Source organism: Pseudopodoces humilis, chromosome 18 (assembly GCF_049639895.1).
Source record: "Pseudopodoces humilis isolate 2021_Gansu_Grassland_sample_001 chromosome 18, ASM4963989v1, whole genome shotgun sequence".
Taxonomy (NCBI): domain Eukaryota; kingdom Metazoa; phylum Chordata; class Aves; order Passeriformes; family Paridae; genus Pseudopodoces; species Pseudopodoces humilis.
In genome coordinates, this window is record NC_142217.1 from 12,757,666 (window position 1) to 12,777,217 (window position 19,552).

Sequence of the window (19,552 nt, forward strand, 5' to 3'; positions counted from 1 at the left end):
GGTGCCTAAAAGAAAATGGAGCCAGTAAAAGTTGGCTGGGACCTGGAAAATGGTCTGATGGTGAGAGAATGCCAGTAACACACCTGTGAGGAGCCACAAGGCTGAGCAGGGCAGGAAAGTGCTTCATGATACTCTCAGCAGAGAACACAGCTAGAGCAGAGCCATACCCAAGTTTCACAGACAATAAAAACCTGTAGGGACCTACTGCCAGATGTAGGATCTGAGAGTGAGTACACCTTGTCAGACTGAACAACTGTGTGTGAGGCTGTGAACACCCCTGGGTAAAGCTGCTGGCTGTCACCTGTGAGATAGGAGTACATGTACTGTGATCTCCTCCCTGTCCTTGTGAAAAAAACCCGAGTATTTTCTGGATGGCTGGTTATATTGCCATGAAGAAATCTCTCTGTACAATGAAAAGACTTTGCAAGTGAATACGAGAAAACAAAGGTAAAAAGGAGGGAAGAGGTTGAAAAATGCAAAACAGTAACTCAAATAGTTATGAGGATGAATTTTAGCAACACAGAAATGTTTTCACAGAATTATTATTGATAAAGTCAGAGCTTACATTAAAGTTCAGGACATGTGGCTCTAGAGAAAATCTACTTGCATCCAGCTAGAATATGAGAGCAAACACCCTCATGTGCAACAGGGAAGGAACACAAGCAGTTCCCCAAAATCCTTCTAATATAGTCTGATATGAGAGAAAAAGCAGCTTTAGCTAAGATTAAAAGTAATAATTTTTAAATAATTAATATTCTAAAGAATATTTTCAAGAACAAAATAAAATCTCCATGCTCTGAGATTTTTTTCCCCTTATGCAAGCAGCAGCTCAGTTGAACCCTTACTTCTCCCAGGCTTCACCCAGTTGTGAACAGTATGTTCCAGAAGAAATACAGCATGTATTTTTATAGGCAGGCTGTCAAAATTAACTGAAGGGATATACTGGAAAGTTCAAAGAAGAATATTTTACTTCTGTCTTGATAATATTTGTAGCTTTCCACAACTTTGCTTGGCATTTGAAAAAACCACTTTCTTCAGTAGAAGAAGAGAAATGATCAGGCTGCTGAAGTTAAAGCTTGAATTTCTTGAGTTGGTAACACATTTTGGGAAAGAACTCAGGACTCATTGTTACTGAACCAGCTGGCTCAAACTTGATCTGATCCCATTAACAACATTTGAGCTAGAGACTGGATGTGCACACTTGAATCACAACTCGAGCTGCTACATCCCTACGGGTATTTCTAAGCCTGCCCTTGGTTACATTCTAATATTAAAGACACTGAAAGGGCACTAGTATTATTTATCTTGATTTTGAGGCAGCTGCAGAAGATTTGGGGCAGGGTGAAAACTCAAGCAATTCAGCCAAAGTAAGTACTCTATATAATGTGTCCACCATCTATGTTGCACTACAAATAAATTCACTAATGCACAGAATGAAAGAACGCATTTCACTTCCATGGTACAAAGTGTCCAGCAAAGGACTGCCAGACTCAGCCACTAAAATAAAAATTATTGAAGTTTTGCAAAAAAAAAAAAAATTAAATAGCATTTGAATAGAGCCTGAAGTCCTGTGATGGGGCTTTGAGCAACCTGATTTAGTGGAAGGTGTCCCTGCTCATTGGCAGAGGGCTTGGATCTACATGGTCTTTCAACTTTTTTCCAACCCAAACCATTCTAGGATTCTGTGATCTTTCACTAGACAACATTCTGTAGCCCCATTCAGTGAAATTTTTAGATTATCCCTCAGGGGTTTTGCAATATATGCTTTAAGAAAAATAAAGAAGTTTTACCAGAATAGTTTGAATGGGTTTGAATGGGTGTTGTCCCTGAAAAAGGAAAAGGCTGAACTTTAAAAAATTATTTTTAGTAAGAAAAATGCATTCTCAGAATTACTGGCAACCAAAAAGCCTAAATACACAAAATACACTCCATATCCAAGGTTTTCTGAAGGCACAGAAACAATTAATTCCAGCTCAAACTAAGTTTGATTATTTGCAAGAAAGATTATTTGCTACTGAGGCTGGACAGGATAAAGTATGAGGGTGCTCTAGAGCAGGGTAATGGATGCTAATTTCATTCAGTGGTTGAAAAAGGTGAGAAAGAATCTGGACATCAGTCTACCTGGAAAACCTTGTGAACAGTACAACAGCATCCATATTTCCTCTAGAGATAGTTCCAGTAGAGATTTCTACACAAATCTTATTTCTTCTGCAAAGGGTTGTCTTACAGTGTAAGCATTCCAATACAATTTTAATTTATGTCTCCTTCCCCCTCCATGCAATACAGTGCCTTACTTTCTTCAGCTTTCTATACCCTTGCCCTGATTAATTTCTCCAGTACTCAACAGCTTCATGCCCAAAACAATTCCATACTTCTAACAGAACCAAGAGTCTCTTGCATCTTAGAGGGCCTATCCAGCTGGAGAGGCTGCCACAGAGTGCTAGCACAAGATGTGATGCATCAGACCTCTCAATGATGTTCTCTCCCATACTCACAACCTCCCACTTTCCTTCTCCTCAGCTGCCACCTTTTAGCAGCACAGCAACAGGCACATATGTTGAAGTCTGCTAAATTACACAGAGTATCTTCTATTATACCCCAGATTCAGCCTCTTGGTGCACTGAAGTACATCACAACTACACCAGTGCTCCTGAAAGACTCTCTGGTGTTGATGTGTTTACTGAGGTATTTACAGAGCTTTGCACATCGAGTGCTACATAAAAATAAACCAGGAAAATTTCAAATGCTGGATTACTGAGGTCTGAGATTATACAAATGTGAGTGCACCAGTTGCTTTCACACATGTCCTCAGCAACAATCACAGTAAGGTAAGACAGGTGGAGCCTCAAGACTCAATACTGTCACAACATGAAGGCAGTCACTGTAAAGTCCTCTGAAATACCTGTCACTGACAGGAAAAATGCTAAAGTACAACGTTCAGCAACTGCTAAAATTACTTTGAAGCATTTTATGGAATATGGAAATGACAAACAGTGAGATTAACACAGACTAATCAGTAACAATAATTTGACTGCATAAACAAGGCGCTGAAAATGCTGTGATCTGTTTTAGGAAATGGGATTCAGAGGATTCGCACGATCATCTCATAAAATTAATACAGAACCCATTAATTACAGTATAATAGTACACAATTACCACAACACCAAATATGACCTCCTAAGCCTCACAGTTCCTCTAGCACAGAAAACAGCCCCTTCATGGGTATTTTGAAAGAGAATTTCCTTACAACTCTGGAAGTATGGCAAAGTGACACATTTCTTACCATGAATTCAAACAAGAAAATTATCACTCAGAATTATACAATTTAATAGTAAATCAGCTGATATTCACAGGTAGACAAGCAAGGACAGACAAACCAGCTGATTATCAAATCCAGGCCCCCATAATAACAAATATCGGACATCCAGAAGTGAACGTTACACATGAAGAAAAGTAAAAAATCCTTCAGGCCCTTGCAAGATGAGTGGAAGCTCTGAAGGACAGAACTAAGTACAGCAAAACCACATGATCAACAAACAACAATAAAGACTCTTTTTAATCCTGTTCCTTCATGACAGTAAAAAATTAAGACCTTCAAAGCTAGTATCACAAGATTTTTCTAACATTTACAATATTCCAGTCCTACAGTGCAATCATATTTGTACACATCTCAAAGCAAAACACTTTAGGCTCTGTCCTAATCACCCTGTATTAAAACACTTCTTTCCACACACAGTGGAAATCTTCTGCTCAGAAAAAAATTACCAGCATCAATCTGCATAAACATTCTTTTAATCTAAATAATAACTGATTCCAGAACTATTTATGAAGAGCCATCATGCAAGAAGATCTTTAAAAACATTTTAGTAACACTGCCAAAATCCTCTGTTCCTATGCACAGTGTGTTGCAGAAAAAACAGCAAATCAATTATTTGCCTCAATGAAGGCAAAGGGCTTCTGCTCCCAAACTAAAGAACCTCTGCTTCACTTTCCTACAGGTGAGATCCTTTGTAACCTAAAGATATTTGACCACTGTAATTGGTGTCATACATCTATTATAATGACATGGTAATTGCTTACTGCACACTTCTGAAACTGTCACATTGTCTTCCTGAAGTCCTAAATGCTGAGATCCCATTCATCTCAATCCAGCAGCAGCAGAATACTGCATCCACGTACAGCAAAGCCACTCACGGCACCCAACGTTCAGGTGTCAGATCAACACAACCACAGAAAGCAACTGCCACAAATAAAATATTGCTCTTTTATGAGGAAGGTCTGACTTTCTTCCCGTTCTAAGAATTCCAGCGACCAGTAGGTGGTGTTACTGGAAATGTCAAGTAGGTTTTTTTACCCCCTGCAGATGAAATGCAAAACTCCACCTGCAACACTGGTGTTTAATGCAAAACTGAGGCTTCTCATTCTCTGTAGGGTAAGCTTATTTCATCCATGTGATTTTGAGCTGAGCAATTCTAAGAAGTAAGAGAATGACAACATAAACCTGAAAATTTAAATACTAACAGGCAAAATGGGATCGACTTGAAGGTAGGAAAACTGAAATTTATCTTATCTGTTTAGCAAATGACCCATCTGAGATGCTTGGTGTCTTCAATCTATTTCCCTTTAGATTGCCAAGAGGCTTTTAAAAACAGCACAAATATTAATTGCTTTATATCTATGTAAAATATGCTTCATTGCAATTTGCAAATAAATATCTTAATTATTGCTCAGCTGAGCTCTAGATGTGAACGGATGTAAAACTTAAAAAAACAACAGAAGCAGAGAGCACAATGACCATTAGGCAAAATAAAACTGACAAATACGAGAGAAAAGACGTTTGAGTAGTTCTAGTAAAAAAGAAACCAGCAGAAACAGGGTTAATTCTAGCCTTATAAGGCTGTTCAGCAGCACTTCAACTGCACACAAATTAGAACAACCCTGGGAATCTATAAAGCTTGTTTTATTGCCAAGAACATGCAGCAAGATCTGCATTTTGCTCTTGTAAACGATCCTTTATTTAATAAGTTTTAAAGCAGAATAGACTTTTACGTGATTTTTGTTTTTACTGCTGAATCATCAACAGGTGGCATCCACTGCAGCTCTGCACACCTAAATGCAAGTTTTTACCGAGAGGACAGTGGAAGTTGGCACATCCATTACGTGTGTACCCAGCAAGGAGCAGCCTGCTGCTGTCTGGAGCAAAATCAGCTCGGGAGAAATGGAATTAAGGTAAAATAAAGTGTTTCACAGTACATAGTTACCTGTAATGCTTTTAATTGCTTGGCTTTCCGCGGCCATTCAGACGTAATTAAAATCTGACCACGGACAGACCTTTTAAAATCAATTGCTCAGGCTGTTAACTTATCTTTTATTGTATTTAAATCTGTTTTACTGCCTTATTCACAAATAAAAGGCTGTTACATAAAGACAGTAGTTTATGTCTGACTTCCATAGCTTCCTGAAACAGACACCGAACCTTCTAATAAGTGTAATTTCATATGGATATTTTAGCATGAAGATTTACACTATTAAAATTATTCAAAACACAGCAACAGCTACTGGGAACTTATGCCTATTTCATTGAGAAATCGAAGCTCTGGAACCTATATCTTTATTTAGGTATCTGTAGCTATTTCTGATGACTTGAATACATTTAAGCAAAATCAGAGCTGTATTTCAGAGTGTTAGAATAGTTTTAGTCATACTCCAACACTACTTGCTAGTGGTCGGTCTGCTTTTTCGTCCCCAGGATTGCACACAGGCAGGATTTAAGTCATTAAAATGTGGAAATGTGCATGAATTTTATCAGCAAACAATTTAAAGAACATATTTTCATATAAACAAAAATCAGTGGTTTGGTAGTAAGATGCAGATTAAAGCAATTCAAAATATTTAAAGCTTAACACAAAATAGACTGGTTTATAATTTTCTTGCTGTTTTATTTGTTTGGGGTGTCTTTTGTTTGGTTCTTTTTTTTTAAATAAACTTCTAGCAATGCTTCAAGTGCATAACATTCAACATTTAGAAGTAAACAAATCAAATAACTGGTATTTTCCATTACTACCCGGAAGTCAGTGAAACATAATAAATCACAACGGGAAAAAAAAAATTGAGTATAATAATGTTGGTGTAAATCAATATGCTGCTTACATTCATTTCTAAAATTTGCCTTTCCCTCCCACTGAAAGCAGCAGGAACCAAGTGCTTTTCATCTCTGCTGCCTTCTCAGCCCAAGACTCTGCTATTTATTAGCCTTACAAGCTGATAGAATAAACATATATCTATATATGTACGGTTTTTTCTTTATTAGGTTAAATTCACTCATTTGATTTCTCTGTATTTCTTCATCTTCTAATACTGAACCCCTGACAGGCATACACAATTTTAACAGACCTGCCCTCAAAATGTATTTTGATCTAGAACAAATTTAAATTCTTTTAAGTGAGACTTTGCATTTATATTATGTTATAGAACATGTTTCCTACAACCTCGGCTGTGATGTTAAGTTAGCAGAAGCTAACTGCACATGGAACAGTGCTGGAATATGAGATTAATCATTTTCCATTTGCAAATTGCAGGTCCAAGGATGTTCATTGATTATTAAAAGAAAACAAATGGAGCTAAAATTCCACTGGCTTCCAGCTTGCATGAAGAAACACTGTTGCTGAAAAGCTTTTATTAAAGTTACCCAAGTACCACCATGGTAAAAAGATTCCTATATGATCTTAAGGCATACAGGAACTGCAAATTCTCTCATTTAAAATGTATATAGTATCCTGTAAAACAAATTAAAACATTCACAATTTGTAATATTAGATTTCAGTCAGTTTTAAGCCTAATTAATCTGACTTTTAAAGCATTTTAATTTCCTATACAAAAGTCTGTATCTTTTTAAATTCCAATCAAAAATGGTTACTAGGAATTCAGTTGAAACCAACCAAAAATCTGATTTTCTTTGTATTGCCACCAAACTGTGAGTACTAATACCTTTTCTGCAGACATTTTAACCATGGAAACTTATTCTGCCTCAGTATCACCTGTTATATGTAACAGCACAACTTTTAACCTGAATGGATCCCATTTGTGTAACGAAAGCATATCCTCTAGATTAGCTGATAAATCAGAACACCAACAATATGTTATTGGCCTTTTCTTATCGTGCCTTTACACAATATTCCTTTTCCCTATTGGTTTTGTGGGAAACATTCTGATATTGGTTGTCAACATTAGCTTTCGGGAAAAAATGACAATCCCAGACCTTTACTTCATAAACCTGGCAGTGGCTGATCTCATTCTAGTGGCCGATTCTCTCATTGAGGTGTTTAATCTTGACGAGAAGTATTATGATATCACCATCATTTGTACCTTTATGTCTTTGTTCCTTCAGATCAACATGTATAGCAGCATTTTCTTTCTGACATGGATGAGTTTTGACAGATACCTAGCCCTGGCCAAAGTAATGAGGTCCAACCTCTTTCGCACTATGCAGCACGCTAGACTGAGCTGCGGGCTCATATGGATGGCATCCATTTCGGCAGCTCTAGTCCCATTTACAGCCGTGCACTTACAACACACCGGAGAGGTCTATTTTTGTTTTGCAGATGTAAAAGAAATCCAGTGGCTAGAGATAACCCTGGGGTTTATTATCCCCTTTGTGATCATCGGTCTGTGTTACTCATTAATTGTTCGAGTCCTTATAAAAGCACACAAGCACAGGAGTCTCCGTCTGCGGCGACAGAAGGCTCTGCGCATGATTTTTGTTGTTGTCCTGGTTTTCTTTATCTGCTGGCTCCCTGAAAACGTCTTCATTAGCGTCCAGCTTCTCCAGAGGAAAAGCGAGCCCATCTCTTCAAACAGCCCATCCTTCAGGCACGATTATCCTTTAACAGGACATATTGTGAACCTAGCAGCTTTTTCCAATAGCTGCTTGAACCCCTTAATTTACAGTTTTCTGGGGGAAACCTTCAGAGACAAACTGCGACTGTACATTGAACAGAAAACAAAAATGTCAACACTGCATCGCTTCTGTCAGGCTGCCTTAACGTCTGTCATTCCTGACAGTAATGAGCAATCAGAGGTCTGATGTAGTGTCACTGTATAAAACATATGACTGTGAAGTTGTGCAAATAGTGAACAAAATGCTTGCTACTAACAGAAAAAAAGTGCATTTGTGTGTGTGTATATATATATTGTATCGCTCTATTGAGTATTGAAGGTTTATAGTCAAAATGTTTTTATGACAAGACTTTAATGTAGAAGAATATGTTTTAGTCAGATTTATATTTAATTATGAACAGGATTATTAAAAGCTGAGCACTGAAGAAGCTTTATTTTGCATTATACATGTATGAATGACAATATAAGAGAAAATTTTATCAACTTAGGAAGACTCTAGATGTAATCTGATTATCAGAGATGATACTTTGCTGGTGTATATAAGGTACTTCCACTGAAATAATGAAGCTGCTGTAACAGTGAAGAAAAATCATTACAACATATTGATGTGGAGATGTAGAAAACTGATTTTTTTTCACCCAAACGTGTTAAGATAAATGACTTTGCTTACAGGAACTACATGGTACTATCGTCACTGTATTCGAGCATGTCTTCCATGATTAAGTTTTTAATCTTAATATAATCAAACACAGTGATGAGTTTTTGTCTCCTAAATGTAATCTACTGTTTACATCAGCACTTGATCAAAACCAAAATCATTTGTAACCATAGTGCTCATCTCAAAGAACTTCACAGGAGCAAAATGCAGTGCTTCATTCTGTCTTTTAAGGATTGACCCAGATGATCTCTCTCAGAACAAACATAATTGGCCTTTTTGTCAAAAATGCCAGTGCACCAACATCGTGTACGTTCACACCTGCCTTCAGATTTGAGTGCACACTGCACAAAATCTCTTCACATTCCAGAACAAAATGCTGTGATTTTTAAGGAAGCATCACTTTCTGCAAAAGATATTGCAAATATTGTGCAGATATTGCTCATGAAGTGACAAACCTCCATTTTTAGAAGGGAAGAACATATGTAATGGAGAGTGTGATTAGTGATTATCAGATCTGAACTTGGTGCACACCCATCCCACCTCCAGAAACCCCCAGCCTTTCAAGATTGTAAGACATATTTAAGATGCTTTGATCATTTGAAGATTAATTATACTAAGCAAACAAATGACAGCACCACTTACTGGAAAACAATAGTGTTTCTTTTCTTCTAGAAAATAATTGGGTTTTAAATCTGGTTGATGTTTAGCACAGGTTACTCCTGAACTTGCTCAGAGGAAGCTATAAAGTTCCTAGAGATTAGCATGCAAGATCATTAAAATACCACTTGCTGCATCTCTCAAGTGAACAAACTCATTTCACTTCTGTGCTTATTGACTGAAGCACCAGAACTCAGAGAGCAAGATGCTCTGTCCTATTTTCAAATGTCATATATTAATTAATTAGCACAATAACAGATTTTAAAAGATATTTAAATGTAGACCTTTAAAACAATGACTAAAGCTACTAAAGCAATAAAGAAAACAGTGAAAACGATGATTCCATTCATATTTCTCAAGAAATATCTCAAGTTTCCTAGTGGAAGTTTTGGCCACAAAAGACTTGACCTATAAACAGAAAGGCCACAAGACGATGATGGCTGAATTTGAAATAGATAGCTGGATATTCCTGCAGCTCCAACAGGAAGGGCAGTGTGGAGTCTGAAGCAACTGCAGATTATTTGCAAGTGATTGCTAATCACAGTCTAATGAAAAATGTGTTTAGTCCCATCCTCCCTGCAAAACATCAAATAGGTCTCCTCTCAAGAAAGATGCATGCATAGCACAAGTTGCTAAAAACCACTTGGCAAATCATCTCCCACAGTTGTGCTGCATCACACACAGCCCTTTTTCCTCAGTATTTTCCTTTTTGGAATTAGCCACAATTACTCAGGTCCTGGACTGCCAACAGACATTAATCACTCCATTAAAGATGGCTATTGCAGGTAACACCCAGCTGAAGGAAGGGATAATTGTCTTAGCAGTGCAATTCTGAGGAGTAAGACACATCTTGAGCTTACAGATTTATTAGGTTTGTGCAATCCTAACACATGCCATGAATAAATAACTTATTTGGGGTTACAGGAATACACTTTCCCAATCATAGTTGTTGCTTCTTTTGGTTTTTTAGGAATAAGATCCTTTCCCCCCCTCCCAATACAGGGATCACATTTTTGATCAAGACTATGGTGGAAACCTTTCTGCTGCTCCTGCAGAACACACATCAAGAAAGTCTTTGAAGGATGCTCATGCATGAACTACTAAATTTAAACATACTTCTTACTTTAAATACAAAGCACTCTCCCAGCTGAAAAAACTGCACACTTATTCCCAAAGCTTTTTTTTTTTTTAAACAGTAACTCTGTACAAAGTAATATTTACAGAAATGTCATACAACTTCCATGTGTTTGGGTACAAAACATGCTTTCTACAAACCATCATCTTGCAGTAACTCACTGCTATGGCTTATCCATGGACAAAAAGGAACTCAGCTTGATGTATAATTTTTTTTTAATTTCAAATAACATAATCACCAGTAAATAAAACCTTTTCTAGAGTGCAGAGGAAAAAAGGAATGGGAGCAAGGATTCTGATACAACTCCTTCATATTTTATCTCTGGTCTCTAATGAATTGTTTAATTGCTGAGTTGAAGGAAAAGATTTCATATGCCGTAACACTGGACTGATGACAACTATGAGATTTAAAAATCTGTTTACCACAGTTGCCTGCAATCTTTACTATAATAGTCTATAACAATTTGCCACACATAAGAAGTCTAGTATTAGGAAAAGCTCACAAAGAGAGAGTGAATCATCAAAAAATCCCTGAAACCATTAACTGCTTTTGAAAATAATACCTTGGCACAAGAATGCCTTGAATGCACAGAGTATAACTGAATATCTAGAAACAAAAGAAATGCAAACAGCACAAACTAGCACCAATCTGGACCTGTAGCAACTGAAAGCAACAGGCTTTCCTCAGCTGTGTAAAAAGGTATGAGAAAAAGAGTTATGTGAGACCTCTTTAACATGTTAAAGAAATGCTTAACTTTGCATTCTTTTGAGAGTTTTAGGAGATAAAACTGTTGTGCAGACACAACATCCACCTCTCGAAAATGCAAAGTTGGTCAGCCTAAAGATAAAGCTCAATTCATTTATGAAGAGCATTACAGGATGGGAGAGCATGTGACAGAGAATTTGAATCAATGAGTCAGGCGATCCCAGATTCTGTGCAAGGCTTTGACATAACACAGGCAAGATGCAAGAAAAGTCACCTCTCCCTTCAAATGCTTGAAAAAAATTGAGCACAAAGCTTTACAAGAAAATGCTTGTAAAATTTCAGACTAAGTATCTGTGTTTCAAACAAAATTCACTGCCTCTACAGTGCATGCTCTAATCTTTTTTCCAGCCATCAAGTTGTGTTAGAGTATAACTGAATTTTTTCCCGTGTAAGGATTTTGCTGTATTCTCTCAGCTGTTTTTTAAGACTGCAAAAGGGAAAGGGTTGTCTGGACAATTTTAAATGGTTAGGATTGTCACATAAAAAAATGTGTTAAAGAGTGGTTTACCGTAAGTAAAAGCATGTCAAGTTCAACCCTGATTATCATTAATTCCATTGGAACTTGTTTCTGCATAACTAAAAACAAGTGAGTGTAAGAAGAAGCAGGTTTGAATTTTAATAGCTACTCATGAAAGTGAACCAATGAATTAATTTTTAATGAAAACGATGAAGGTAAGGGCTTGATTTTAATTTAAGGGACAGTATCCTTCCCTGTCACTCTAAATCTTACCTTACCCATTCAGACCATCAGACAAACATTTGAAGTTTTCATCATAGAAGAGCACTGGGCCATATTAATTGTTTATTTGTCCTTTTTTATGGTAAAACTGGAACAACATGTGATGGGGAACAAGTCACTTTTAAGACATGCACACAGAACACCTTTCCCTTGTACCCTTAAGCTCTGCTGTCAGGGAGTTTGTGGTACATGCCCTGTGCTGTGTTTTAAAGAGAAACACCAGATATGAAAATCTGAACATGCTCCATTCATATTTATAACTTAAGTGTCCTTTCTTTCACAGTATGGTCCAAACTATTTATTCCACAGTGACTTTTAGTACAATAAACTTTTAACCCTTGGGTTTGGGCTTCCTTTTAGACTTCAATTCCATCCCATGGTACAAGAGAGGCAGGAGCTAAGAATTAACAGCTGAATATTGAGCCACCCAAGGTGCCAACACAGGAGCAATACCCTCTCAGGACTGCAGAATCAGCTCTACTCTCAACTCCCTTTCTTACATGCTACTTAATTTATTTTACAGAAGTGCACTAAATGCCACTACAAAACAAAGATGATTGTCCGAGTCTCACAAAGTCACCTGAGTGTTTAGAATGGCTTTTGAAACTGTTCAACCCCCATGGTAAAAACCATTTTCAAGTTTCCAACCTGTTTTCTCACATTGTTCAAACAGTCTGCTACAGGTATATACAGACATTTTAAAGTTCTACATTAAACTACTGAGCTGTTCATTACCAAAAAGTAAAACCCTGCCTTCTCAAAAGAAGTATTTAGTGCAGCAGAGTAAGCCTTTCCATAGCAGCAGCTTTGCTTACAAGTCCCAGTTCACTTCAACTGCAAGCAAAAGCACTGAAAAGGTTTAAGACCTTTTCAGATCGCATTGAATGTGGTTTCTGGAAGGACTTTAAAAAAAACTGTAGGGAGAAAAAAAGACATAGTAGAGAAACGGGAAAATTATTAGGATATTGTTAAATTATCCTTAGAATTGGAGTTAAGGCGATTTTTACAGAAGGAGCTCAGTGGCAGAATTGCCTAATAGTGCTGGAGATAGATTTGTTTTCTGCCTCAGCAGCAGAAATATTTCCTTTCCCAGGCATTCCCTCAATAGAAACAGTAATATAATGGCAAATAAGATTTTCTTCTTTTCATTCTCTCTCCATTCTGAACGACAAAAGAGAAATAGCCTGTACCTGACTACAGAAACCTTTTAACTCTTGTGCTCCAGAGTGAAGTACACCCAGCAAACTGAGAAAGAAACCAAGGAAACAGCTCACTTAAACAATTGATGATATTCTAAATATCCACCTGACAAGTGAGTATCAAGGTGGGAAGAAGATACAGACAGTGATGTGAGGGGAAACTCAATTTATAAACTTTCTTGGCTTCCAAAGACAAAGTCAGAATAATTGCTTCTGATATTACAAGCTCATTCTCTAGAACAGTGAGAAACATGACAAGTTATTTTCTTATGCTAATTAAAGCTGCCTGATGATGGGTGACAGTGTTGGAGTGTTGTGGGATCAGAAGCCCAGCCTTGCTGGCAGAGGTGCTGCTGGAGCCAGCATGGGATCCCACAGAACCCCAGAGCATCCTCAGCCAAAAACAAGGGCTCTATGAGGACCCGTGGAAAACTGCCCCATCCCCTGCTGACCTGCGCTCTTCACTCTCTCTGAGAGACACTTCTTGGGTCTTGGCCAGAGATTTTATTCCAAAACCTTCAGATCAGGACATTGGCTGCTCCTATTCTAAACTCAAACTAGATCATGACCCAATCTAGACAAATGTAAAGACAACCATAGATTAAGCAAAGGATGGTAAATTTTACAATTTAAAAAAAAAAAAAACTTTACAAGTTTATTAGAAGATGTCTTTGGCATACAGGCTTGAAAGCCACAAAAGATGGGATTTTTGTAATAAAATAGGAAGAGCTGGTCTATTCCAAAGGTAATTTGAAAAAAGAATCAGCCAGTGAGGTGCATGAAGGCTCCTAAATTCACAAAAAGCCCATGACCAATTTTAATGACCTCAGTATTACAGTTCAGTACAACAGTTCTGTAACCAATTAGTTACTTTACAAGTGGGGAAGGATGAATAACTCCCCTTTAGGATTCAGTCCACAGTGTGAAGGTAGGATGGAATGACAGTTACTAAAAGCATGTCTTTTCCATAGATACTTTAGATTTTCTCTTCTCTTTACATAACCACTCTGCTCCTTTTTATGCAATGCAGCTCTAAGCCCTCAGTACATTCTCTGAGCAGCTTTGACACCTTTCAAACTCTGAGATGGTAGGAAGAGCTGTCTTCCCTTATGTATATGCTGTTTGCAATAGCCTGGTTTACAGATGCAAATTATTAAGATAATGCTGAGAAATTTAATACAACACTGGCTGATGATCTTCTGTTTGATGTCCTACAGAACTCCTGTGGGATTCAATTAGAAATAGGTAAATGCATTCAAAGAGAGAGTCTGGTTCCACTGTCAAATACCTTCATGCTTGTACCCTCGGTATTTCAGGCAGGTTCTAAAAGTCAAAAGATTAATTTTCTATTCTAATTACTTGTTGGATGCAACAGACAAGCACTTTCCAAGTATTTATTAATCTGTGTGGCTTTGATCTAATACCCAAGAGCCGTTTTATCTATGCTGTAATTTATTAACATACATAAATATACACTGATCATTCATGTGGTTCACTATATTGCATCTAAACATGAAAAGCATTTTCAATGAGGAAACTTCTCATTTCTCATTCATACTGCAGAAGCAGCCATCACCCCCTTTTATCTGTGCCAAAACATTGGGGTTTTTCAATTTTTGAATCTATTTCATCAACACACAAAAAGTAGCATTTTATAAACATCATTATACCAGACTCCCACATTGCTTAAACAAGCAGCAGCATTTCATCAAGGACAAGGCTGCTTTCTAGAATAAGCATAACTTAAATATCCAAATCTGTGCCATTTTAGGTTTTTTGAACCAATTAGCATTAACACAACAGCAGCAAGAGCAATAAAGAGGAAGTAACAAATCCACAAGAATCAGGACTGCATTAATACATTATGCTACACACACTTCCAAGTTTCAAGCCCTGTCAAGAATAATTGCCTTTGAATGCCCATTTCTCAGCTCTTTATCCTGTATCAGAATGCAGCAAACATCCTGTCAAGCTTACAAGTTAATTTCTTGCCAAGTGAATACATTTTGCAAATTCAAACATGTTAATAGGACTTCTTTTTAACTGAAGTTACACGTTTTTTGAGGTTTTGAGCCAACTTTTCTACATACAACAATTTGTGCCTTTTCCAGCAATTTTCATTGACGATGCCTCTCTCTGTGAGGAGTTAGAAGTCATCAATACAGAACCAGAATAAAATTATCATTGAAAAAGGGCAGAAAACAGTGTTCTCATAGGACTGGAGCTGGCTGACACAGACAAGCAAATCTTGTCTCTGCTCCTTCAACAACTGAACGCTCAACAAATTCAACCCACAAGTGGGAATCCTGTCCTGAATCTCAATTTTGTTAAGATATTTGCAGATAAGGCAGGAAAGCAAGGATTTATACTGAAAATCCAACAAGAGCCATCAAGGAAGGTCTCACCAGCAAGCAGAGAATGAGGGTTCAGAGGAAACAACAAGTACGTGCTCCAAGAAGAGATGGAAGAATTTCCCCTCTTAACAGCAAAGAAGGGACAGTTGTGTTCCACCCCAAATTCCCCATCAATTTAATACCCTAGCTTTATTAATAAAAGTAGGGAATTAACTTTGAATGGATACAGATTAAGGCAAATACCCAGAATTAGCATGAAAATCTTGTTGGCTAATATGTAACGAAGAATGCACAATTCCTTTAAACACAAGTAAGAAATACACCACATATTGTTTATACCGAACACAGTTGGGGACGTGAGCCTTTTGCCTGGGAAAACCATCTTCAAAGTAGCAACTGTTTTCCCAGCTGTGAATACTCTTTCCTGGGAAATCTATTTGTACCATTACAAAAATAATTTTCAAAGGAATGTAAAATTATTCAGCCTAATCTATGCATATCCATATTTCAGACATGATTCTGTACCTTCTTAGACATGTCTGTTTACAGAAGGCCTACTATTCTCTATAAACACTACATGGGTGTCACAATTCAATTTACCCCCTTTTTAAAATAAATAAATGTATGTTTAATTTAATAAAATAATTTAAAGGAACTCTATCAATATTCTGATGAGGAAGTGTTAGCAGGAAACAAATGCTTCAGAGTCCCATAACCAGCTGCCCTCAAAGTTTGTTGTTTTGTGGTTGGCTGGTTTTTTTTTAATTTTCCTAATTTGAGAAATATTGCATAGATAAGAAAGCACATAAACCAAGCAAGATATCACACAGTAAATCGTAATTGCCACATGGATTTAGAGCTTTGTAATTGCTTCCTGTAACTACCAGAAGGCCACCATACAGAGAGGCACTAAGAGCCAATGGGCTGGCAAACTTCTCTCTTTGATCAAATAAAAAAACCCCAAACAAATAACCCAAGAATAAACATTCAACTGAAAGGTAACCCAAAGCTAAGAGAAACAGGCCCAACATTTTAATTACAGACAAAACCCAGCACAGTAATATCCATCCTGACATTTAACTTGGCCATTTTGAGAAATAGCTCCCACCCCCACTTTATCACTGGGAAACTGCTTTCTGCTGATGTATTTTTCCATCAAGGCACAGGGGGACATGGAAGGATGGGGGAAGATGAAAGATTATGTCATCTTCTCCTCATAACACGGACAAAACTCTATTTGCGTGTTAAAGATACTTTAAAACTGGTCCAAAAAACCCCCAGTGTGAGACAAAATTCTTATTTTAGGAGGTTATGCCAAATAAAATTAACTTTTTGGAATTTATTTTCTTTTTTTTTAATAATTAAGCTTTTTACATATTCCTCAAACAAAAATTAACAACCTCAGATAATGCTAATGCTTACAGCAGAGGATTAAGTACATACAGCAAAACCAAACAAGTGCAGGAAGAGTGGACAGTGGAATTGCAATGCAAACAGTTTCCAATATATACTTTTAATGTATATAAAACACAGTTAATATTGGTAGCCTGGTAATCAGAAGAACATCCTGCAACATCACACTAAGTTGTTAACTTCACAGCATCTTTTTAGGATGGGAAAATATAAACCAAGTTATTTTGATGGTTACAAGATAAGCTTCCCATTAATTAGAAAAATAAATTAAGGGAACAATAAAGGATTACCGAGTTTGTTTGCAAATCATCCACAACTCATTATTTCAAGAACAGGCTTTGGGATGAATTAGTGGGTTGTCAAACAAATAAATACACTGTCTGATGATAGCTTTACAGTATCTGCTGGATCAGTTTGCACCAATGTCTGGTTTGCATTCATTAAACATTCAAATTACTAGCCCAGTTACCTGATTACAAGCAGCATTAGAGATCATATCAAAGTAGCATGCCCAGTTATTCCACCGAGTTCATGCCCAAAATGTTTATCTCCACAGCTTAAACATAATTTTATGGGGTTTTCCACTGCTACAACCAAACAGTGATTTTAAAGAATCTTTGGTTTTTTGTGGTTTGCTTTACAGCTAAAGAATTCTATATTCTTATATAGACCTTATATAACCCTAATAAACTCCAAAAAGCTGAACAGAAAAACCTTTTCTTTACAAATTTTGCCGTTTTCCATTTAGTAAACAAATCTTTCTGTTTGGGCACCTGCACACTCTGATGAAAGAAACACCATGAGCTACTTGTTTATTTGCCATTGTTTGTAGTATCTGTATGGAATCTCAGAAATTAAATTCCTTTCCCCCACTGATCCTGCCTTTATCTGAGGAAAATGTTGATTCCTCCTCCTCTAAGCACTTACAATGCCGAAGATAACAAGGGAGTACAAGGAAACACCCACTGGCTGTATGAGCATTACCTAAAGTACCCTTCAACCATGAACAGGGGGATTTGATTTATAAAGATCGATCGTCCCTTAGTCATTGTAATTTTCCTTGAAGTTACAATGTTTACTAGACTAAATTGGGAAGGAACAGGAAGTTAATATTGTTTTCTATGGATTATGAATTTTGAGTCTTGCCTAATAGATGTTCTGTTCTGAAAGAATTTCCTACTGTTCTGCAGAAAGCCAGCAGCTCTGCAAACAGCACTGCAGCAACGAGATCTGCCCGTAAATGACAAGATCCTTTGACACAGTAAGGTCATTCTGGGCAGAACTCAAATAGCCCTGGGAAACAAAGCAACCACATGTTGTTCCATACCTACAGAGCTGCAACTGTCAGGACTGCTGTTCCAGTAAGCTTTGTGGAATTGAGGCAGCTGAAAGTCTGAAGCCTGGAGAAATCCATAATCAGAAGCAAAATAGGGGTAATTGCAAAGAAAAACTTCTTAGAGTTCTGTTATTTCGAGATGACACATTAACAATACTGCAAATATTCTTTTTCTTCAGAGAAATAAAATAAAACTAACTTGTCAGAAAAGATCCATCAGGCAGTTGTTACCTAGGAAGCCAACAGTCAGCTTCAAACCACCAGTCTAGATGGCACGTTTTAAATCTCTTTTCTTCATACCAATGTTACAGCTTGAAAGGAAAAACTTAAACATTCTGATAGTTCAACATACAAGCATGTTAGCAAACTATAAAAGAATGTAAAACTAATGTCTAGTGATTTAAAAAACCAGTTTAACATGTATGATTATTTCAAGGAGGTAAATAGAACAGTAACATTAGGAGAATCAGTCAGAAAAACCACAAGGCTGAATTAAATTTTAAAACTTAATTAAACTTTAAAAATCAGCTTTGTTAGAGATGTCTCATTTAGAGTTGTGTGGTTCAAAGATCACTCACAAAAACATTAATATTGGTCTTGAATTGCGTATTGCTATTTAGTGTAAACAGAAGAAATTGAGTAGATGAAAATCAATAAAACATCAAGATTACTCTGAAAGGTCAAGCTGTTCCAAGGAAAAATGCCTTAGTCTAAGGCTGGTAAGATTTTTTGAAATAAATTTCCTGAAGGAATGATCAGTGTACACTAAGTCCAGTCACTGAAAGCACATCTCAACTTGCCTCCAGCTCTATAACAAAATCAGTTAGACATTCATATTTTCCACTTTAGAGATTAAATTTGCTGTACTAGAATGGGGGGGAAAGAAAAAAAAAAATCACAGGAACATGGCTTAATGAACCAGTGAAATCTCTGTCCCACCAAAAACTTTGACCTCCTTCTACCACACATGAGACTCTTTAGGTAAAACTGGAGCCTACCCATCCTTACTTTAAGAATGCCAGGAAGAGTTTCCTTTAATTCAGTTACTCCATTAAAAGTCAATCACAGCTCATGAGAATGCAGGCACCATGATTTGGGGATTCCTGTAGATCTAGCAAAATTCCAGCTTATTTTAAAGTAAGAGAAATCAAATTAAAGAAAGTAAAGGTGCAGAATAAACCTTTCTAGCAGTTACCTAACTTTTGTCCCAAATTTCTTACTTGGAACCTTTCACACTGACTGAGCACAACCCCAGAGCTCCTCCTGATCCTTCAGTTCACACAGAGCAGTTTTACTTTGCTCTCTATTACACTTTCCATGCTGACAAGGTTTGATGACCAAAATCACTTTAAAGCATAAATGCCAGTGTGCCCTAGCCAAGCATTTCACACAAAGCTGGG

General features: G+C 37.1%; 2 protein-coding genes across 5 annotated transcripts in view; one reads left to right on the forward strand and one right to left on the reverse strand.

Moving 5' to 3' along the window:
- Positions 1-19,552, reverse strand: part of CHLSN (cholesin) — a 120,501-nt gene that overhangs the window by 97,722 nt on the left and 3,227 nt on the right. The gene's annotated exons all lie outside the window — the stretch shown is intronic.
- On the forward strand, positions 4,433-8,513 carry GPER1 (G protein-coupled estrogen receptor 1). The gene is made up of 3 exons (XM_005522990.3): positions 4,433-4,545; positions 5,084-5,229; positions 6,579-8,513. Exon 3 carries the CDS (start codon positions 7,010-7,012, stop codon positions 8,081-8,083), a length of 1,074 nt encoding a protein of 357 aa, XP_005523047.1. The 5' UTR covers positions 4,433-4,545; positions 5,084-5,229; positions 6,579-7,009; the 3' UTR covers positions 8,084-8,513.